The following is a 24276-nucleotide window of genomic DNA, read 5'->3' as shown; positions in this document are numbered from 1 at the left end:
GAATAGATTGATTGTTAGTATTGAAATTGAATCAGTAATCAAAAGACTCCCAACACACAAAAGTCTGGGACTAGATGACTTCACAGGGGAATTCTACCAAATATTTAAAGAAGAGTTAATATGTATGCTTCTCAAAATGTTTCAAAAAATTAAAGAGGTGGAATTCCCTGGTGGTGCAGTGGTTAAGAATCTGCCTGCCAATGCAGGGGACATGGTTTTAGCCCTGGTCCAGGAAGATCCCACATGCCACGGAGCAACTAAGCCTGTGCACCACAACTACTGAGTCTGCGTCTAGAGCCTGCGAGCCACAACTACTGAGCCTGTGTGCCACAACTACTGAAGCCCACGTGCCTAGAGCCTGTGCTCTGCAACAAGAGAAGCCACCGCAATGAAAAGCCCATGCACCACAATGCAGAGTAGCCCCTGCTCGCTGCAACTAGAGAAAGCCTGTGTGCATCAATGAAGACCAATGCAGCCATAAATAAATGAATAAACAAACAAACAAATAAATAAAAGAGGAGAGAACACTTCCCACCTCATTCTATGGGGCCAGCACTACCCTGTTACCAAAATCAGATAAAGATACTACAAAAAAATTTACAGGCCCATATAGCTGATGAAATAGATGCAAGAATCCTCAACAAAATATTAGCAAACCAAATTCAACAATATGTAAAAAGGATCATACATCATGATCAAGTGGGATTTATTCCCGGGATGTGAGGATGGTTCAATATCTGCAAGTCAATTAACATGATACACCACAGATACACCACATTAACATAACCAAGGATAAAAATCACATGATCATCTCAATAGATGCAGAAAAAACATTTGGCAAAATTCAATATCCATTCGTGATAAAAACTGTCAACAAAGTTGGCATAGAAGGAACAAACCTCAACATAATAAAGGCCATCTGACAAACCCACAGCTGGCATCATACTCAGTGGTGAAAAGCTGGAAGTTTTTCCTTTAAGATCAGGAGCAAGATGAGGATGCCCACTCTTCCCACTTCTACTTAATATAGTATTGGAAGTCCTAGCCACAGCAATCAGACAAGAAAAAGAAATAAAAGACATTCAACTTGAAAGGGAAGAAGTAAAACTACCACTGTTTGCAGATGATGTGATACTATATAAGGAAAACCTTTGACTCCACCAAAAAAAAGCTACTAGAATAAATGAATTCAGTAAAGTTGCAGGATGCAAGATTAATATAAAGAAATTTGTTGCATTTCTGTACACTAATAACAAAAGAAATGAATCCCATTTATAAATCAAAAAGAATAAAATATCTAGGAATAAATTTAATGAAGGAGGTGAAAGACACATACTCTGAAACCTATAAGACATAGGTGAAGGAAATTGAAGAGGATAGAAATAAATGGAAATATATCCCATGTTCATGGGTTAGGAGAATTAGCATTATTAAAATATCCATACTACCCAAAGCAATCTACAGATCTAATGCAATACCTATCAAAATACCCATGACATTTTCACAGAACTAGAACAAATAATCCTAAAATTTGTATGGAACCACAAAAGACCCTGAATAGTAAAGCAGTCTTGAGAAAAAAGCACAAGGTTAGAGGTGTCTCTGCTCTCTGACTTCAGACTATACTACAGAGCTAAAGTAATCAAAACTGTGGTATCAGTACAAAAACAGATACATAGATCAGTGGAACAGAATAGAGAGCCCAGAAATAAACCCACGCACACATGGTCAATTAATCTATGGCAAAGGAGGCAAGAATATATAATTTTTTAAAAAGACTGTTCAATAAGTGGTATTGGGAAAACTGGACCAACTACACATAAAAGAATGAAATTAGAACATTTTCTCACACTATTTACAAAAATAAACTCAAGATGAATTAAAGACCTAAATGTAAGACCTGAAATCATAAAACTAGAAGAAAACATAGGTACTACACTTTTTGACATTGGTCATAGCTATATTTCTTTGGCTTTATCTCTTTAGGCAAGGGGAATAAAAGCAAAAATAAACAAATGGGACATAATCAAACTCAAAAGCTCTTGTACAAAGGAAACCATCAACAAAACAAAAAGGGAACCTACCAAATGGGAGAAGATATTTGCAAATGATACATCTGGTAAGGGTTTACTATGCAAAATATATAAAGAACTCATACAACCCAACATGAAAAAAAAATAGCCAACCCAATTTAAAAAGGGCAGAGAATCTGAACAGACATTTTTCCAAAGAAGACATACAGATGGCCAAAAGGCACATGAAAAGATGCTCAACATCACTTATCATCAGGGAAATACATTTCAGAACCACAATGAGATATCACCTCATACCTATTAGAATGGCTATTATCAAAAAGAAAAAAAGTAGCAAATGTTGGCAAGGATGTGGAGAAAAGGGAACCCTTGTGCTCTGTTGGTGGGAATGTAAATTGGTGCAGCCACTATGGAAATCAGTATGGAAGTTCTTCAAGAAATTAAAAATAGAACTACCATATGATTTAGCCGTTCTACTCCTGGGTATTTATCTGATGAAAACACTAATTTGAAAAGATATATTTACCTCAGTGTTTATAGCAGCATTATTTACAATGGCCATGACATGGAAGCAACCTAAATGTCCATCAATAGATAGAAGGACAAAGAAGATGTGTTATATATATAGAAACATAGGAATATATATATATGTGTGTGTGTATATATATATAAAAGATATATATATGTTATATATATTATATATATATATATATATATATATATATATATAAAAAGGATGAAATTTTGCCATTGGAAACAACATGGGTGTACTTGGAGGGTATCATGCTTGGTGAAATAAGTCAGACAGAGAAAGACAAATACTGCGTTTCACTTAATATGCAGAACAAATTAAACATATACAAACAAATGAACAAATAGAACAGATACTGAGAACAAACTAGTGGTTACCAGAGGGGAGAGGTGTCAGGGTTTGGCCAAGATAGGTGAAGGAGATGAAGAGCTACAAAATACCAGGTGTAAAATAAATAGGTTACAAGGATGTTATGTACAGCACAGGGGATATAGACAATATTTTATATTTTTCTATGGCATATATTTTATAAAAATATTGAATTACTATGTTGTACACCCAAAACTAATATAATATTGTAAGTCAACTATACTTCAGTTAAAAAAAATTAGTTCAATTTAAAAAATTAACTTACCACTATTTCTGGTCTTGATGTTTGGGAGGACGTGAAAGAAATTATAGAGAATATAAGAGGAGGAATGAGTTAAGTGGTGATGAGGGTGGGTAGAAGGAAACATGATCAAGTGTTTGGTTTGGGACACGTGAATATGGAGATATCCCACAGGTTTAGGCAGGCATGGCTCATTTCCTCCAGAGAGGTACTCTTCCTTTTTCTTGTTTTGTTTTGTTGTTGTTTTTTTTTTGGCTGCACCGTGGGACATATGGGATCTTAGTGCCCCAACCAGGAATGGAACCCACACCCCGTGCATTGGAAGCACAGAGTCTTAACAACTGGACCACCAGGGAATTCCCTAGGTACTCTTTTTTTTTTTTTTTTTCAGCTGCATTGGGCCTTTGTTGCTGTGCACAGGCTTTCTCTAGTTGTGGCGAGTGGGGGCTGCTCTTTGTTGTGGTGCGCGAGCTTCTCATTGCAGTGGCTTTTCTTGTTGTGGAGCTCAGGCTCTGGGCATGTGGGCTTCAGTAGTTGTAGCATGCAGGCTCAGTAGTTGTGGCATGTGGGGTCAGTAGTTGTGGTGCATGGGCTGAGTTGGTGTGGGATCTTCCCGGACCAGGGATCTAACCCGTGTCCCCTGCATAGGCAGATGGATTCTTAACCACTGCACCACCAGGGAAGTCCTCTTGCTCATTGTTGAGAGAAAAAGAGAGACAGATTTGACCCTGTGGAACAACATATTGTTCATCCAGCCCCAGCCAGTGCCTGCTCTTCCCAGCTCATTGTTTTTTCCTCCAGCGTCCATGGTGCATTCTGTCATCATGGCCATAGAAACTTTGTTTTCCTTAGAATTGCTGTTAGGATGTATAAAACTTTGAACTTTTTTTTTTTTTTGCGGTACACGGGCCTCTCACTGTTGAGGGCTCTCCCGTTGCGGAGCACAGGCTCCGGATGCGCAGGCTCAGCAGCCATGGCTCACGGGCCCAGCCGCTCCGCGGCACGTGGAATCCTCCCGGACCGGGGCACGAACCTGTGTCCCCTGCATCGGCAGGCAGACTCTCAACCACTGCGCCACCAGGGAAGCCCTGAACTTTCTTTTTATTTTTCTCCTCGTTCCCTCCCACCCCTCAGATGCCAGAAAACTCTTTTTGTTTGTTTGTTTTCATTTCTATTACTCTAGGAGGTGGGTCAAAAAGATCTTGCTGTGATTTATGTCAAAGAGTGTTCTTCCTATGTTTTCCTCTAAGAGTTTTGTAGTGTCCGGTCTTACATTTAGGTCTTTAATCCATTTTCAGTTTACTTTTGTGTATGGTGTTAGGGAGTGCTCTAATTTCATTCTTTTACGTGTACCTGTCCAGTTTTCCCAGCACCACTTATTAAAGAGACTCTTTTCCCCATTGTATATCCCTGCCTCCTTTATCATAGATTAGTTGATCATAGATGCATGGGTTTATCTCTGGACTTTTTATCCTGTTCCTTTGATCTATATTTCTGGTTTTGTGCCAGTACCATATTGTCTTGATTACTGTAACTTTGTAGTATGGTCTGAAGTCAGAGAGTCTGACTCCTCCAAGTCCGTTTTTTTCCCTCAAGATTGCTTAGGCTATTCAGGGTCTTTTGTGTCTTCATACAAATTTTAAGAGTTTTTGTTCTAGTTCTGTAAAAAATGCCATTGGTAATTTGATAGGGATTGCATTGATTCTGTAGATTGCTTTGGGTAGTATAGTCATTTTCACAATACTGATTCTTCCAATCCAAGAACATGGTATATCTCTCCATCTGTTTGTGTCATCTTTGATTTCTTTCATCAGTGTCTTATGATTTTCTGAATACAGATCTTTTACCTCCTTAGGTAGGTTTATTCGTATGTATTTTATTCTTTTTGTTGCAGTGGTGAATGGGATTGTTTCTTTAATTTCTCTTTCTGATCTTTCATTCTTGGTGTATAGGAATGCAAGAGATTTGTGTGCTTTAATTTTGTATCCTGCAACTTTACCAAATTCATTGATTAGCTCTAATAGTTTTCTGGTGGCATCTTTAGGATTTTCTATATATAGTATCATGTCATCTGCAAACAGTGGCAGTTTTACTTCTTTTTCAATTTGTGTTCCTTTTATTTCTTTTTCTTCTCTGATTGCCATGGCTAGGACTTCCAAAACTATGTTGAATAATAGTGGCAAGAGTGGACATCCTTGTCTTGTTCCTGATCTTAGAGGAAATGGTTTCAGTTTTTCACCATTGAGAATGATGTTTGCTGTGGGTTTGTCATATATGGCCTTTATTATGTTCAGGTAGGTTCCCTTTATGCCCACTTTCTGGAGAGTTTTTATCATAAATGGGTGTTGAATTTTGTCAAAAGCTTGTCTGCATGTATTGAGATGATCATATGGTTTTTATTCTTCAATTTGTTAATGTGGTGTATCACATTGATTGATTTGCATATATTGAAGAATCCTTGCATCCCTGGGGTAAATCCCAGTTGATTATGGTGGATGATCCTTTTAATGTATTGTTGGATTCTGTTTGCTAGTATTTTGTTGAGGATTTTTACATCTATATTCATCAGTGATATTGGTCTGCAATTTTCTTTTTTTGTAGTATCTTTGTCTGGTTTTGGTATCAGGGTGATGGTGACCTTATAGAATGAGTTTGGGAGTGTTCCTTCCTCTGCAATTTTTTGGAAGAGTTTGAGAAGGATATGTGTTAGCTCTTTTCTAAATGTTTGATAGAATTCACCTGTGAAGCCATCTGGTCCTGGACTTTTGTTTGTTGGAAGATTTTTAATCACAGTTTCAATTTCATTACTTGTGATTAGTCTGTTCATATTTTCTATTTCTTCCTGGTTCAGTCTTGGAAGGTTATACCTTTCTAAGAATTTGTCTGTTTCTTCCAGGTCGTCCATTTTATTGGCACAGAGTTGCTTGTAGTAGTCTCTTAGGATGCTTTGCATTTCTGTGGTGTCTGTTGTTACTTCTTTTTCATTTATAATTTTATTGACTTTAGTCCTCTTTCTCGTTTTCTTGATGAGTCTGGCTAAAGGTTTACCAATTTTGTTTATCTTCTCAAAGAATAAGCTTTTAGTTTTATTGATCTTTGCTATTGTTTTCTTTGTTTCTATTTCATTTATTTCTGCTCTGATCTTTATGATTTCTTTCCTTCTACTAACTTTGGGTTTTGTTTGTTCTTCTTTCTCTAATTGCTTTAGGTGTAAGGTTAGATTCTTTATTTGAGATTTTTCTTGTTTCTTGAGGTAGGGTTGTATTGCTATAAATTTCCCTCTTAGAACTGCTTTTGCTGCACCCCATAGGTTTTGGATCATTGTGTTTTTGTTGTCATTTGTGTCTGGGTATTTTTTTATTTCCTCCTTGATTTCTTCAGTGATTTCTTGGTTATTTAGTAATGTATTGTTTAACCTCCATGTGTTTGTGTTTTTTCCACCTATAATTGATTTCCAATCTTATAGTGTTGTGCTTGGAAAAGATGCTTGATATGATTTCAGTTTTCTTAAATTTACCAAGGCTTGATTTGTGATCCAAGATGTGATCTATCCTGGAGAATGTTCCGTGTGCACTTGAGAAGAAAATGTAATCTGCTGTTTTCGGATGGAATGTTCTAGAAATATTGATTAAATCTATTAGGTCTATTGTGTCATTTAAAGCTTATGTTTCCTTTTAAATTTTCTATCTGGGTGATCTGTCCATTGGTGTAAGTGAGGTGGTAGAATCCCCCACTATTATTGTGTTGCTGTTGATTTCCTCTTTTATAGCTGTTAGCATTTGCCTTATGTATTGGGGTGCTCCTATGTTGGGTCCATATATATTTATAATTGTTATATCTTCTTCTTGGATTAATCCCTTGATCATTATGTAGTGTCCTTCCTTCTATCCCATAATATTCTTTATTTTAAAGTCTATTTTATCTGATATGAGTATTGCTGCTCCAGCTTTCTTTTGATTTCCATTTGCATGGAATATCTTTTTCCATCCCCTCACTCTCAGTCTGTATGTGTCCCTAGGTCTGAAGTGGTCTCTTGTAGACAGCATATATGTGGGTCTTGTTTTTGTATCCATTCAGCTAGCCTGTGTCTTTTGGTTGGAGCATTTAATCCATTCACATTTAAGGTAATTATCAATATGTATGTTCCTAGGACCATTTTCTTAATTGTTTTGGGTTTTTTGGGGTTTTTTTTCTTTTTTTTTTTTGCAGTATGCGGGTGTCTCACTGTTGTGGCCTCTCCCATTGCGGAGCACAGGCTCCAGACGTGCAGGCTTAGTGGCCATGGCTCACGGGCCTAACCGCTCCGCGGCATGTGGGATCTTCCCGGACCAGGGCACAAACCCGTGTCCCCTGCAACGCCAGGCGGACTCTCAACCACTGCACCACCAGGGAAGCCCTGGGTTTGTTTTTGTAGGTCCTTTTCTTCTCTTGTGTTTCCCACTTAGAGAAGTTCCTTTAGCATTTGTTGTAGGGTTGGTTTCGTGGTGCTGAATTCTGTTAGCTTTTGCTTGTCTCTAAAGCTTTTGACTTCTCCATCAAATCTGAATGAGATCTTTGCCGGGTAGAGTAATCTTGGTTGTAGGTTCTTCCCTTTCATCACTTTAAATATATTGTGCCACTCCCTCATGGCTTGTAGAGTTTCTGCTGAGAAATCAGCTGTTAACCTTATGGGAGTTCCCTTGTATGTTGTCATTTTTCCCTTGTTGCTTTTAATAATTTTCTTTGTCTTTAGTTTTTGTCAATTTGATTACTCTGTGTCTTGGTTTGTTTCTCCTTGGGTTTATCCTGCCTGGAACTCTCTGCGTTTTCTGGACTTGGGTGGCTGTTTCCTTTCCCATGTTAGGAAAGTTTTCGACTATAATCTCTTCATATATTTTCTTTGGTCCTTTCTCTCTCTCTTCTTCTTCTGGGACCCCTATAATGGGAACGTTGGTACATTTAATATTGTCCCAGAGGTCTCTTAGGCTGTCTTCATTTCTTTTCATTCTTTTTTCTTTATTCTGTTCCATGGCAGTGAATTCCACCATTCTGTCTTCCAGGTCACTTTTCTGTTCTTCTACCCCAGTTATTCTGCTATTGAGTCCTTCTAGTGTTTTTCATTTGAGTTATTGTATTGTTCATCTCTGTTTGTTTGTTCTTTAATTCTTCTAGGTCTTTGTTAAACATTTTTTGCATCTTCTCGACCTTTACCTCCATTCTTTTTCCAAGGTCCTGGATCATCTTCACTGTCATTATTCTGAATTCTTTTTCTGGAGTGTTGCCTATATCCACTTCATTTAGTTGTTTTTCTGGGGTTTTATCTTGTTCTGGTACATAGTCCTCTGCCTTTTCATTTATCTGCCTTTCTATGAATGTCGTTTTCGTTCCACAGGCTGCAGGATTGTAGTCTGGTGAAAAAGGCTATCTAAGAGCCTTGTGCAAGCTTCCTGATAGGAGGGACTGTTGGTGGGTAGAGCTGGGTGTTGCTCTGGTGGGCAGAGCTCAGTAAAACTTTAATCTTCTGTCTGATGATGGATGGGGCTGAGTTCCCTCGCTGTTGGTTGTTTGGCCTGAGGTGACCCAGCACTGGAGCCTACAGGCTCTTTGGAGGGGCTAATGGCGGACTCCAGGAGGGCTCACGCCAAGGAGTACTTCCCAGAACTTCTGCTGCCAGTGTCCTTGTCCCCGCGGTGAGCCACAGCCACACCCTGCCTCTGCAGGAGACCCTCCACCACCAGCAGGTAGGTCTGATTCAGTCTCCCTTGGGGTCACTGCTCCTTCCCCTGGGTCCTGCTGGGCACACTACTTTGTGCATGCCCTCCAAGAGTGGAGTCTCTGTTTCCCCCAGTCCTGTCAAAGTCCTGCAGTCAAATCCCGCTAGCCTTCAAAGTCTGATTCTCTGGGAATTCCTCCTCCCATTGCTGGACCACCAGGTTGGGAAGCCTGATGTGGGACTCAGAACCTTTACTCCAGTGGGTGAACTTCTGTGGTAGAATTGTTCTCCAGTTTGTGAGTCACCCACCCAGCGGTTATGGGATTTGATTTTATTGTGATTGCACCTCTCCTACCATCTCATTGCGGCTTCTCCTTTTTCTTTGGATGTGGGGTAGCTTTTTTGGTGAGTTCCAGTGTCTTCCTGTCGATGATTGTTCAGCAGTTAGTTGTGATTCTGGTGCTCTCACAAGAGGGAGTGAGCACATGTCCTTCTACTCTGCCATCTTCTGCCTATTCACCGAAACTCATTTTTTTTTTTTAAACTCTTTTCAGTCCTTGAGTTTTCTTCATATGCTTCAGGTTAAATTTTTTTCAACATATTTGATCAGTGGTTGTGTTTAGCCTGTTTTCTAAAACAACTGTAAATGATAACTCCTCCGTTTTGGTTGTTTTAAATTCACTTTGTTCTAAAAAAAAAATCTTGAATTGTTTTCTTTCTTCTGACACTGTGTCTCTCAGGGAGGCTTCTGCCAACTAACCTCAGATCAGGGTGTGTGCCAATTAGTAGTATAAGCCATGAGTCCCTGCACTGGGATACACTTGGTAACTGTTTGAGGGCTCATCGCAAGTAAGGCATTATGCTAGTTGCTGATTTGAATATAAAGATGCATCAGAACAGCAGCCCTCCAGGAATTTACAGTCTCATAATGCAAGTATCTAAATTAGTCTGCATTCACTCAGCACCAAATATATCTTTCATTGTGGCACTTGCTACTTGTATTAATGGTTCTTAGCAATTATTTATGGCATAAAATAGATTCAGAGCCAAGAATGGTACACTGTGTTAGAGAGGTTTAAGACAGTTAATTTACAATGCTGCATTCTTGTTTTCCCTCTCTTTTTCCTTTTACTGTTGATAGAGCTAAAACAAACATAAGTCACCACAAGTGAATGTTAAAACATGGGCTATTACTTGAGATCAGCATTATATATCATCTTCTATCATGTTATGAGTTAATGATGCCACATTCACTTTGTGATCTTCTCCCCTCTTTGTTCTTCAGCTACACCAGCCTTTAACACATCATGCCCCATCCTGCCTTAGCACCTTTGGACATATAATACATTTGGTTGGGAATGTTCACCCTCCTTGTTTGTTCCTACTTATCCTTTGGAGCTCAGTTCTGTTGTCACTTTTCAAAGAAGGCTTTCCTGACCTCCCAGACTAGGTAGAGTCTCCCCGTTAAGACACTCATGGTACCCTTCATGGACTTGTTCCTTTTGTAAGTAAGCAACTGAGTAATTGATTATTTGTTTGACTTCCCTGGTAGAAAATATATTCATAAGGGCAATGATGCCATGTCTCTGTTCACAGCTGTATCCCCAGCTTCTGGCAGAAATTGCTGTATAAATATTTGATGAACCAGTGAAAAAATCAGATTTAAGTGTGTAAGTAGATGCTGTTGTAGAATGGCTCCAAAGAATCATATATCAATAGATTTCATTTCTGACAAACCCAGTCTGATAGTTCTCATTAGCAGAGCAGCGTTTATTCATTTATCAATCAAATACCTCTTTCGTATCTGGGCTAGGTGGTGAGAATCTGAAAGTGAATTCACTGTTCCCTCAGGAGGCTCACAGTCTAGTGTTAGATACAGACGTGTACATAGTGAGGGTGCAGCTGACAGACGTCTGCTCTGCAGGACTGCTTTATACCTTAATGAGGGAGCCGGAGGGGGTGACTGAATAGCCTAGAAGTGGGAGTTAGGGAACGTTTCACAGAGCCAAGTCTCGAAGGATGAGTAGGAGTTCCCTTAGTGGAGAGAGCAAACCACTGGCAGAGGCAGGAGATGCAAGAGCATGGTGCGTCTGAAGCATCTAAAGGACTCTGGAAGGAGTTCCCTGGCGGCCCAGTGGTTAGGACTCCGTGCTTTCACTGCTGAGGACGCGGTCCAGTCTCTTGTTGGGAAACTAAGATCCTGCAAGCCGTGCAGTGCAGCCAAAAAAACTAAAAATAAACAAGATAAAGGGCTCTGGAATTCAAGCAGTGACATCGGGAAGGCACCACACCCAAGTGTTCTCACTCCTTCCTGACTCTAACCTCATCTCTGACCAACCCTCCTGCTATGCTCTGTGCTGCAACCACCCCGCGGCCTGCTTCTTGAACGCTCTCCACCGATTCCTGCCTTCGAGCTTTGTGCCTGCTGCTCCCCCTGCCTGGAGCTCTGTTACCCAAGATCTTCCCTTTCTCATCATTTGGAGCTCACTTCAAAGATCACTTCTTCTAGGGGACCTTCCCTGACCATTTTATTTACCTGTGACTTTACCATTTTATTTTCTTCCTATCACTCATCACTAAAATTTTTCATATCTAAAATCACTTCATGTCTAAAATTTTTATTTACTTGTTTACACATTTTAAAAATTACATCTCTCCCATAGAAGTAAGACATTCCATGAGTGTTGGGACTTTCATCTGCCCTGCCCTCACAGGGTCCTTCACACCCGAGTACAGTACCTGGCACATAGTAGGCACTCAAGGCTTTGATTGCGATGAACCTGGAGAGGAACGCAGGGACCCAGACCAGAGAAGACCATTGGTTGTGGTAAAGAGTTTACCCCTAATAAGCAGTGGGAAACTCAAAAGCTGTTAAGCAGGAGAGCAGTGTGACCAAATTTATATTTTAGACAGAGTATTCTTAAAGCAGCATGGACAGTGGGTTTGAGGGGAATGAGGCTGAAACTGGAAGTCTCTTTGAAAGCTGTTGCTTATTCAGGTCTCTGATCTGATATCAAAAAGACACCTCAGGACTTCCCTGGTGGCACAGTGGTTAAGAATCCACCTGCCAATGCAGGGGACACGGGTTCAAGACCCTGGTCCAGGAAGATCCCACATGCCGCAGAGCAACTAAGCCCGTGTGCCACAACTACTGAGCCTGCACTCTAGAGCTTGCGAGCCACAACTACTGAGTCTGCGTGCTGCAACTACTGAAGCCCGCGCGCCTAGAGCCCATGCTCCACAACAAGAGAAGCCACCACAACGAGGAGCCTGCGCACCACAACGAAGGAAGTCCTCGGAGATCCAGTGGACTTGGCGCTTTCACTGCTGAGGATGAGGGTTCAATCCCTGGTCGGGGAACTAAGACCCTGCAAGCCACTTGGCCAAAAAAAAAAAAAAAAAAGAAAGCAACACTAAATAAATAAATAACTACATTGATGAACATAGTGAATGTAATTTTCATGAATGATTGGGAATCTAAATTGCATTTGAATTGTATGTAGTTGATGTAGTAGGAAGTGATATGGAAACTGAGAGGGCTTAGTTGGGTGGGGAGGTATCGTGGGTCAAAGATGGGGAGATTTAAGCAAGTTTAGAGAAGACAGTTGCAGGAATGTTTGCGAAATGAAGTTATAGAAGAGACAGGAAGGCATGGATAAAGAGAGTACAGGTGGAGGTGCCAGCATTAGACTTGGAGAGGGAAAGCTTCTCCTCTGACCCAAGAGTGAGATGCACCATCGCTGTAGGTGTAGCTGGAGGAGTAGAGAGTTGAGGAAAGTCATTTCCTGTGTCCTTACTTCCCTTGAGAAACAGGAGGCAAGTGGTGGCCTAGGGCTTGAGAAATCTAGTGAAAAGTTAGATGTGCCATTGGTGGGGAATGGAGAGGAAACTAATTAGGGGCAAGAGAGAGACTTTCATCATTTTAAGTGACTTTGAGAGAGCAGACGAGCTTGTATCTCATAGGTAATGGTACCAATTCACAAGGCTATGGGACTTTCCTCCAACTCCTCTCAATGGTTCTGACATTGAAAGTGAACCCAGAAGAAAGTTAGATTAATCCCAGATTAGGTATTGAAAAGGTACATAGTTACCCCAAAAAAAAAAAAAAAAAAAAAAAAAAGGTACATAGTTAACTTGTAAGTCAAGGGGTAGAGAGTGACATCACCAAAATAGTGGAGTGGGACGCTATAGGGGTTGGTCCCTCCACCAAAGCAATTGTTGATTTGGAGAGATTGGAATAAGCTCTTTCAGAACTCTGGAACCTGATCCGACCTTATAACAGCTAGGGGACTGCTGGATAAAGGTAGAGGCTGCTATCCTTGGGTAAGAGAGGACATGTGCAAACCAGCCACCAGCCTCCATTCTTCAGCCCTACTGCACATGTGGGGAAAGCGGCCCACATTCCAGGAATGAGGGCTGAGAACTTTGTCCTACCAAAATGTGGGCCTATGTACTTTGGTAGAATTTGCAATGCCCTGCAGAATTGGCACAGATGCTTACCTAGGTTCTGGCCCTCTCAGCTGCAGCTGCTTCCTTTGGCAGCGTCTGTTGGAAGATTTAAAGGGCCAGTATTTTTGGGGGGTTTTCGAGGCCACACATTTTAGAAAATGTTCATCAGATCACTAGCCGATCACAGAGAAAACATAACAGACGTTTCAGAAACTTCAGCGACCACACACCAACAAGGAATACATACTTTGCCAAAGTCTTTGGAAAAGTCACAAATTGACAGCCCTCAGCCAGGAAGAAATGGCAATCCCTGAGGAGTGGGAAAAGCAGATTTCTAGAGTTATTACACTTATTTTCAAAGGAATAAAACTTGAAAAAAATCTCACTTACCTGAGTTAAGTAATTAGTCAACTTAAGGAATGTTTGAATTTATCTGTTAAAAACTGAAACTATACATTAAGGTATAATACTACACATTACAAAAACTGTATAAAACCATACAGTTCAGGATTCATGCCTTTCCTTAAAACCTTTTCAACTCCCTTAATTACTCTGTCTTTCCTGTAAACGGCACCTCCCAGTATTCAACCTCACAAGTTATTAAAGCAAGGTGCATTTTTATACCTTAATCTAACAAAAAGAAAAATCAATGTGTGTGAGATTATGACAGATTTGTTTCACTCATGCATTACTCTCATATTCTATAATATATTCATGTTTGCTTTCATCTAAAATTAATGTCTCCAAATACTTATTAAGGAAACCTGTTGTTCCAAACACTGCCCATGCACCATCTGGAAGGGGCAGCCTAGCTGAGAAGGCATTTAACTGTGTGGCATTAAAAGTGTTAAAACAATCAGTATGCAATATTGATTATAAGAGCATTTGAGGAGCTGGAAAATTGTCTTACTCTTTGACTTAGTAATCTCACACTTAGGAGCGAAGGAGATTTGGGGGAAATAACTCAACAGCAGTGCCTCAAAATGTAACCTTCGGAAATAGGGTCACTGCAGATGTAATTATTTAAATTAGGATGAGATCATAATGCAGGATGAGGTGGACTCCTCATCAAATATGACTGGTTTCCTCATATGAAGACTGCCATGTGAAGACAGACACAGGGAGAACACCATGTGAAGAAGGAAAGATTGCTGCAAACTACCAGATCCTCCCAGGCAAGGGAGGATCCCCTTACAGGTTTCAGAGGGAGGACGGCCCTGCCAACACCATGATTTTGGACTTCTAGCCTCCAGAACCGTGAGACAATACATTGCTATTGTTTTAGTCACCCAATTTGTGACCTTTGTTATGGCAATCCAAGGAAACTAATACTGTGGTCACTTGGTTTTATACCAGGGAGCCATGACCAGACAATAGGGAAAGAACAGTCTCTTCAACAAATAATGCTGAGAAAACTGGACATCCACTTGCAAAAGGAAGAAGTTGGACTCTTACCATATACCACATACAAAAATTAACTTTAAAAAATGGATAAAACACTAACTTTAAAACAGAAAACTATAAAACTCTTAGAAGAAAACAGAGGAAATTTTCATTACTGTGGATTTAGCAATGACTTTTTTTAAAATTTATTTTATTTTTGGCTGCGTCGGGTCTTCATTGCTGCCCCGTGAGCTTTCTCTAGTTGCGGCGAGCGGGGGCTACTCTTCGTTGCAGTGTATGGGCTTCTCATTGCCGTGGCTTCTCGTTGTGGAGCACGGGCTCTAGGAGCACAGGCTTCAGTAGTTGTGGCTCACGGGCTCAAAGAGTGCAGGCTCAGTAGTTGTGGCTTGCCGGCTTCAGAGCACAGGCTCAATAGTTGTGGCTTGTGGGCCCAGCTGCTCAGCGGCATGTGGCATCCTCCCAGACCAGGGCTCGAACCTGCGTCTCCCACATTGGCAGGCAGATTCCCAACCACTGCGCCACCAGGGAAGCCCCAGCAATGACTTCTTAAATGATATCAAAAATCCAGCTAACAGGGACTTCCCTGGCAGTCCAGTGGTTGAGATTTTGTGCTTCCAGAGAAGGGGGTGCAGGTTCGATCCCTGGTCGGGGAACTAAGATTCCGCATGCTGCACGGCCAAGATAAGATTTTAAAAAAAAAGAAAGAAAAAGTGCAGCTAACAAATGAAAAAAATAGGTGAGTTGAATTTTATCAAAATTAAAAACTTTTGTGCATCAAAGAATACTATCAAGATATTTTCTTCTATTTATGATGAGTAATTTTTCTTTAATTTTCTTAACTATTGGAACTGTCCAAAGTAGAAACTGAGAAGAGCCCTAAATTTAGTACAGAATAATAAGAAATAAAGTCATGCTGAAATTATTTTGACATAACGTATAATTTGCATTTTAAAAATGTCTGAGGGCTTCCCTGGTGGCGCAGTGGTAGACAGTCCGCCTGCCAATGCAGGGGACACGGGTTCGTGCCCCGGTCCGGGAGGATCCCGCATGCCATGGAGCGGCTGGGCCCGTGAGCCATGGCCGCTGAGCCTGCGCCGTCCGGAGCCTGTGCTCCGCAACAGGAGAGGCCACAACAGTGAGAGGCCCGTGTACCTCAAAAAAAAAAAAAAGAAAAAAATGTCTGAAAAAATTTATAGCCATTGATATCTTAAATCTACAGTTAGATATCTGAAAACTGACTGAAGCATGTAATATGGAAGGTATGTGTCTTGGTATGTTTGGTTTGTAATTTAAGATGGAGGACTAAAACAATAGGAGAGGAACTTCCCTGTGGCACAGTGGTTAAGAATCCACCTACCAGTTCAGGGGACACAGGTTCGAGACCCAGTTCGGGAAGATCCCACATGCTGCGGAGTAGCTAAGCCAGTGCGCCACAACTGCTGAGCCTGTGCTCTGGAGCCCGCAAGCCACAACTACTGAGCCCACGTGCCTAAAGCCCGTGCTCCACAACAAGAGAAGCCACCGCAGTGAGAAGCCCGCGCATCGCAACGAAGAGTAGACCCCGCTTGTTGCAACTAGAGAAAGCCCGCGCACAGCAACTAAGACCCAACGCAGCCAAAAGTAATTAAATAATAAAAAATAAATAAATAAATTTATTAAAAAATAACAATAAGAGAATCACTTCTCTGATTTGTAGTAACGATAATCGTGATCGTTTGGATCACTAAAGGAAAAAGATGTACCATATTCATGATGTATGTGAATGCTGTGATCCCATTAATAAAGGTGAAAAACAGAAAGAAAAAAAAAAAGGACACTTTAAAGTAAGTGAAAACTCATAAAATGGGAGAAAATATTTGCAAATCATATATTTGATAAAGAATTAATATCCAGAGAATATAAATAACTCTGACAGCTCAGCAACAACACCAAAGCCTAAACCTAATTCATAAATGGAAAAAGGGTTTAAATAATATTCAAATGGTCAACTAGCACATGAAAAGGTGCTCGATATCATTAGTCATTGAGGAAATGCAAATCAAAACCACAATGAGATACCACTTCACATCTCCCAGGATGGCTATAATTTTTTAAATGTAAACTAACAAGTGTTGGTGAGGATATGGAAAAATTGGAACTCTTACATACTGGTTGCTGGAATGTCAAATGGTGCAGCTGCTGTGGAAAACGGTTTGGCAGTTCCTCAGAAACTAAACATAGGGGACTTCCCTGGTGGCGCAGTGGTTGAGAGTCCGCCTGCCAATGCAGGGGACACGGGTTTGAACCCTGGTCCGGGAAGATCCTACATGCCGCGGAGCAACTAAGCCCGTGCGCCACAACTACTGAGCCTGTGCTCTAGACCTCGCAAGCCACAACTACTGAGCCCGCATGCCACAACTACTGAAGCCCACATGCCACAACTATTGAAGCCCGCGCACCTAGAGCCCGTGCTCTGCAAAAAGAGAAGCCATCACAATGAGAAGCTGGTGCACCACAACGAAGAATAGCCCCCGCTTGCTGCAACTAGAGAAAGCCCATGTGTAGCAACAAAGACCCAACGCAGCCAAAAAATAAACTTATAAAGAAAAAAAAACAGGCTCAGGCTACATTTTCGCTGTTCTGTAGGTACAGAAGTTTTTATCTGATTGTGTATATTAAGATAAGTACAATGAAAAGAGAAAGTATTGGCTTCTTTGTCTTGCTTTTAAAATTGTATGAGCAAGTCTTCGAAGGCTTTTCATCAGTTTTGTTTTTGGAAGTGTATACATTGTAATGCTTCAAAAAGAAGATTTTTTGGATAGAATCTGATCTAAAATTTTATACTGTACATCACATAATTGTTACAAAGTGTGTTCAATTTATCAAATCAAAGAGAAGAAGGCATTCAGAAAGCCCCAATTAATTAAATCATATGTTGAAATTACAGTTTGGCTTCTAATTTTGTTCTCTCTTGTGACAGATCTTTTATATAATATAGTCTCTGATTTATATTGAGTCTCAAAATACTGTTTCCATTTTTCTTAGGAAAACGGGAAAGCATTTCCACAACTTCATTAGTTGGCAAGACCTAAGAGCTATTGAACTTGTAAAATCTTGGAATAGTTCTCTTTTAATGAAGGTAATCTTTTTCTTATGTTCGGTGATTTGGTTGTTGCTGTTTTTTCCTGTAAATGTCCTTTAGCCGTAGGCCGAATTGTGTCATCTACTGATGATGTCTTAGGACATGAAGCAGAAAATACACACATGCACACTCCCCACCCCAGTGAAATTTAATAGTAGTCACCCAAGAGCGTGCTGGTGGACCGAAGTCCTTAACAGCCGCACATCAGGAACTGATGAGGAGGTTTGGGGTGGACCAGAGGTTCACAAGTTAGTGAGAATTCATTTCCATTCCTGGAGAAATTGAAAAAAAACGGACTATGTCCAGAAAAGGTACAGACTATGTCCAGGTTTTATCATCTTTTGCTATAAAAATGGTTAATGGACGTTGAGATAGATAACTGGCTGACTGCCACAAGCTTTCACCATGATGCCTGGCAAACGATGATGCTGATGACTACGGTAACAGCCGTAGTAGCATCTCACTCTGAAGTGTGAGACTACCGAGTTAAAGAGCGAGACAATTTTCCAGCTCCTCAAATATGTTGAAACCTGCAATAGTTGGTCTTACAATCAATATTGCATATTGATTGTTTTAATGCTTCTAATGCCGCACAGTTAAATGCCTTCTCAGTTAGCCTGCCCCTACCAGGTGGTGCATGGGGAGTGTCTGCAGCATCAGTTTTCCTTGATAAGTGTTCGGAGACATTAACTGTATACGAAAACAAACTTGAATACATTATAGAATATGACAGCAATGCATGAGTGAAACAAATCTGCCATAGGCCCACCCACAATGATTTTTTTTGTTAGTTTAATATATAAAAATGCACCTTGCTTTAATAACTTGTGAGGCTGAATACTGAGAGGTGCTGTTCATGGGAAAGATAGAGTAAGAGAGTTGAAAGTGGTTTTAAGGAAATATTGTGAACTTTGAATGATATAATTTAAAATTATACTATTTATAATGTGCAGTGTTATACTTTAATATATAATTTTAGTTTTTAATAGGTCAAGTCATTGGATGTTCCTTAAGTTAGTCAGTGAGGTGTTTAATAAAACTTTTATTCCTTTTAAAATAAATTGTGAAAACATTTATTTCTGTAGTATAAGCCCCAGATCTCAAATCGTGATGAAAAACTGACATCAAGCACAAAACTGAGCATTTAAAGCACTTGTCTACCTGATATTGAACAGGTATATGATATAAATTTTGACCTCTCTTAGCAGAGAAATGCACACAAACAGACTCATGGAGTTTAGCGCACAAAATTGCAGAGCTGGCCCTGCCAGTGAAGGAACCCTACCCTATAATCATCCTTTTCCAGATGCTTATGGTCTGTTGACTCAGGTTCTTGGAAATGTTTAGGGAGGATGTGCCAGAGCGGGCACCAAGGTCATGCGTTTAGCCAAGGCTACCCGCAGGCAAAGTGGTGAAGTAATTGGGGCGTGGTGGCAATCTCCTGGCACCACAGTTTCCTCCAGTCACGCCAGGCACCCATGCTTCCTCTCACTGTTCTGATTCTTGCCTGTTGGTTGCTAAGGCTTCTCTGCTTTTAGCATAACAGTCCCAACTCCTTACCAGAGTTTGATCCTGTCTCCAGCTCTGACCCCTTCCCAGACCTCTCTCTCCCTGAAGCTGCTAAGGATTAGGCTCCAGCTTTGTCAGCCCTCAAGCCCTTTCTTACCTGAAGGTCCTTGTATCTGCAAGGGGCTCTCTCTGCCACCATGGCTGGATCCTTCTCATCCTTCAGGGCGCAGCCTCACCACCACCTCCTCTGTGGGAGCCCTTCTCTGCCATCCTATTCATAGTAGCACTCCTCACCCCCCCCAATCCGATCTCTATTACTGTCCTTTATTTCTTTCACAGCACTCATCAAATTTCAGAGACTCTGAGGTGTACATTTCTTAATTGAAGTTTTAATTGAGGTCATTGTAGATTCACATGCAGTTGAAAGAAATAATAGAGATCCCTTACAGGCTTTGCAGTTTCTCCCAGGGGTAACATTTTACAAAACTATAGCATAATGTTACAACCAGAATATTGACATTAATATAATCCATAGATCTTATTCAGATTTCCCCAGTTTTACTTGTACTCAGTTCCATCTGTGTTTTAATTTCTGTACAGTTTTTTCCATATGTTCATGTATCTGTTACCGCAAGGATGATGAACAGACACGGGACTGTTCCATCACTACAAGCATCCCTCCCTCATGTTGCTTTTCATAACCACATCCACCGCTCTCCTGTGTACCTCCCCACCCTCTCCCATCCCTAGCTCCTTGCAACCACTAATCTTTCCTCCATTACACATTTTTCTCATTTCAAAAATGTTATATATGTGGAATCATGCAGCATAAAACATGTTTTTGATTTGCTTTTTTCACTTAGTATGATTCTCTGGAGAATGCAGGTTGTTACATGTATCAATAGCTTGTTTCCTCTGTATTGCTGAGTTGTATTCAGTGGTACAGATGTACCACCTGTTGAGGGACATCTGTGCTAATTCCAGTTTGGGGCTATGACAAATAAAGCTGTTATGAACATTTGTTTATGGAATTTTATGTGAACATAAGTTTTCATTTCTCTGAGATAAATACCCCAATAGGATGCTTGCTAGATTATAGGGTAACTGCATGTTTTATTTTGTAAGAAACTGCCATACTTTTCCCCCAAGTGGCTGTACCATTTGCATTCCCACCAGCAATGTATGAGTTATAAGAGATACATTTTTTTTCCAATTTTGAAAAGGATGATTTTTATCTAGGATACATTTTTTAATCATCAGGGGTTTTTGGGTCATTTTAACCATAATTTATATCTTACAATTATGTCATAATTTAACTAGCAGGATTTTTTACTTTTTTGCTAGTACGTTAAATAGTGGTTCATCTTACAACCAGTGTCTTCTTAGATTATCTCATTTATTGATTTGATTACATATTTGTCTGTCTCTTCCCACTAGAATGTAAATTTCAAGAAGGCAGGGATTCTGCTTCTTGTTCACTCTGTTTTCTCAGGACCTAGCGCACTTCTTGGTACATGGAAGGTACTCAATAAATATTTGTTAAATATATGAACAAAAGTGTTCCTCGTTCATATGTTGACAAAAAGTGCAGGTATTAGACCTCTTAGTACTTTTTGTGTGCCCCTGTCAAAGTATCTGCATTTTAACAGAAGATCCCTGAAGGATCCTAAATCTAAGTTTTTATACGGAAAAGTATAGTTGCTTATGGAAGAAGAACTCATTTCAGTTCGAAATGTTTCTTAACATATAACACATCAGAAGAAGGATTCTGGGTGTTCACCTTAAATACTTTAAAAAGGTCTTATATTTAGTAAGTAATGTAAAATATAAGGAAGTGCAGAAGGTTTGAGTACTGAACAGGGTGAAAAGGAGGGTACAGACTTTCAGTTATAATGATGAATAAGGTCTGGGGATCTAATGCATAATATGATGACTAGTTCATAATACTGTATCGTATAACTGAAATTTGCTAAGGGAGTAGAGCATAAATGTTTTCACCAAAAAGAAAAAAGGTGAAAAAAATTAAAATGAGCCTCATTGTTCAAAAAAAAAAAAAAAAAGGACAAAACTGAAATGTAGAGAGAACTGAGTCTACACATTTCTTGATTGATGCATTATGCTAAAAATGAAAGAAAAATAGATTTATTTCTATTTTAAATAAATAAACCAAAATCTTTCCATTTATTTTGGGGAGAGGTGGGCATAATAGGAAAAAATGCATAAAGTAGGTAAATTCTCTGTAAATGAATGTTTTGTCCAACATCAGTTTCAGAAGTTGAATTGTCCATCTGCCTCCTTCTAGTTAGGTAGCAGGATAAGGGTTCATTTTGTTGTGGTTTTTTGGGGTTTTTTAGTATGTCTTACAAACCTTAAAACTCAATGCTAGTTTTCTGTATAAGCTTTTTTCTTTTTTCAGTTAAAGGTTTTGCATACGAAAAAGTAAATTGAAAACTGTATGTTTCATCTTCAGTCATTAGATAAATATAAATAGTATTAAATAAAATCTCTTATCCCAAATTTTAAGCACTTAATGTGTAGGGGGAGCTTCCCTTCTGAGTTAATACTAACTTGATTAAAAATATATTTCTAATAGAAAAATAGCCTTCTCCCTTGACTCTCTACCTTTACTTCCATAGTTAAAAATGGGTAAAGAGGTAGAAAATAGTTATTTTTAAAAGACTTTTATAAGTACTTGAGCCTCTAGTGTTTGCTAAAGAAGTTCGTAGTAGATGTGTCACATTTCATATTTTAGAATGCAAATTGTCCTCTTAGGGTGCTTTGCTCGATCTCCTTAAGTGCTGAGAACACTTTATAAGTAGTTAAATAGTTTGCTATTGGGTTTGTTTGCATGTGTATGAAATTTAATATAGAAACATCAAACACCATTAAATGCATTTTCCTAAAATATCTTTTTTTTTTGAATAGCTCATACACAGCTCCTGCCGAGTGCTGCACTTTTTCACTAGAAGTAAACGATTTTTAGCAGCCAGTTTGTTCACTTTCACAACCCAACATGTTTCTTTGAGATTGGCCTGGATTTTGCAGAACCTGACTGAGGTAAGGAAAGAGTGTGTGTGTGTGTGTGTGTGTGTGTGCACGCGCGTGCACGCACGCGTGTGTGTGTGTGTGTGTGTCTAGATTATAGGGATGAGAAAAATGCAAGGAATAAAGAGAATAATTTGCTTATTTGAGGGAAAATTAAGTGTCCACCACATTGGGATGGAAGACAAGGAATCCTTACTCAGTTTGTTTTTTTAAAACCTTTTTATTGTGAGTCATGGCACATATAGAAAAGTGAACAAAACAAAAATGTACCACTCAGTGATATTTTGTGGAGCAAATATCTGTGTAACACTACTCGAATCAAGAACTAGAACACTGTGGCACTATGTATTACATTTTCTTTCCACTTTTACAATTTACATGTTTACTCCTCAACACTGCACGTCAGCTTTCTTTGCCTGAATATTTTTGAATTTTGTAAATGGAATCATACAGTGCTTATTCTTTTGTGTCTGACTCCTTTCGCTTAACATATTTGTGAAATATGACCAAATGGTATGTAAATTAATTTCCTTATATTTTCATTGCTATTTAGTGTTCAGTATATGATTTTACATAGTTTATCCATTTTGTTCATGTACATTTGAGTTATTTCCAAATGTACATTTTGGGCCATTATGAATAATGCTATGTAAATGCATTTCTGCTGTATCTATGCATGGGAATGGAACTTTTAGGGCATGAATGTGTATATATATTTTCACCTTTAGTGGATAATATCAAACATTTTTGCACAGTTTTTGACAATTTACACACCCCTCATCAGTGAAGGAGAGAATTTATAATTTCATTTACCATCATAATTGATATTATCAGTCTTTATTTATTTATTTATTTATTTTTGCGGTATGCGGGCCTCTCACTGTTGTGGCCTCTCCCGTTGCGGAGCGCAGGCTCAGCGGCCATGGCTCACGGGCCCAGCCGCTCCGCGGCATGTGGGATCCTCCCGGACAGGGGCAGGAACCCGTGTCCCCTGCATCGGCAGGCGGACTCTCAACCACTGACCACCAGGGAAGTCCTATAAGTCTTTTTAATTTTAGTCATTTTGGTGGGTAGGTAGTGATATTTCATTGTGGTTTTAGACTGGATAAAAAAGCAAAATCAAACTATATGCTGCCTTATGGGAGACATACTTTAGATTCAAAAATACAAATCAGTTAAAAGTAAATGGATGGAATCTATGCAACGGAAACAGACTCACAGACATAGAGAAGACAGGCTTGTGGTTGCCAAGGGGAAGGGGGAGTGGGGAGGGAAGGATTGAGTGGTTGGGATTAGCACATGCAAACTAGTATGTATAGGATGGATAAGCAACAAGGTCCTACTGTATGGTGCAGGGAACTATATTCAATATCCTGTAATAAACCATAATGGAAAAGAATATGAAAGAGAATGTATGTATATGTATATAGAATCACGTGGCTGTACAGCAGAAATTAACACAACATTGTAAATCAACTATACTTAAATAAAATATTTTTTTAAAAAGCAAATGAGGGCTTCCCTGGTGGCGCAGTGGTTGAGAGTCCGCCTGCCGATGCAGGGGACACGGGTTCGTGCCCCGGTCCGGGAAGATCCCACATGCCGCGGAGCGGCTGGGCCCGTGAGCCATGGCCGCTGAGCCTGAGCGTCCGGAGCCTGTGCTCCGCAACGGGAGAGGCCACAACAGTGAGAGGCCCGTTTACCGCAAAAAAAAAAAAAAAAAAAAGCAAATGAGTGGAAAAGATTTCCATGCAAACAGCAACCACAAGCTAAGTGACTATCTAATATCAGACGAAACAAACTTTAAAAACAAACAAAAAAATGTTGCTAGAGAAAATAAGGGCATTTTATAAGAAGAAGTCCATCCATCAGAAATATATA

The 24276-nt window shown here is 39.8% G+C and overlaps 1 protein-coding gene across 3 annotated transcripts in view; it reads left to right on the top strand.

Moving 5' to 3' along the window:
- Positions 1–24276, top strand: part of GK5 (glycerol kinase 5) — a 74267-nt gene that overhangs the window by 14052 nt on the left and 35939 nt on the right. For 2 of the 3 annotated variants that reach the window (XM_032630260.1, XM_032630259.1), the window contains exons 4-5: positions 17745–17838; positions 22276–22407. In XM_032630260.1, coding sequence (XP_032486151.1) covers positions 17745–17838; positions 22276–22407 — 226 coding nt within the window. Of the gene's footprint in view, positions 1–2802; positions 3541–17744; positions 17839–22275; positions 22408–24276 lie in introns of those variants that run through there. The other variant, XM_032630261.1, reaches the window with a different exon arrangement.

This window comes from Phocoena sinus, chromosome 4, assembly GCF_008692025.1.
Source record: "Phocoena sinus isolate mPhoSin1 chromosome 4, mPhoSin1.pri, whole genome shotgun sequence".
NCBI classification, from domain to species: Eukaryota; Metazoa; Chordata; class Mammalia; order Artiodactyla; family Phocoenidae; genus Phocoena; species Phocoena sinus.
Note: the sequence above shows the minus strand (reverse complement) of the source record. Positions and strands in the feature narration are given on the sequence as shown.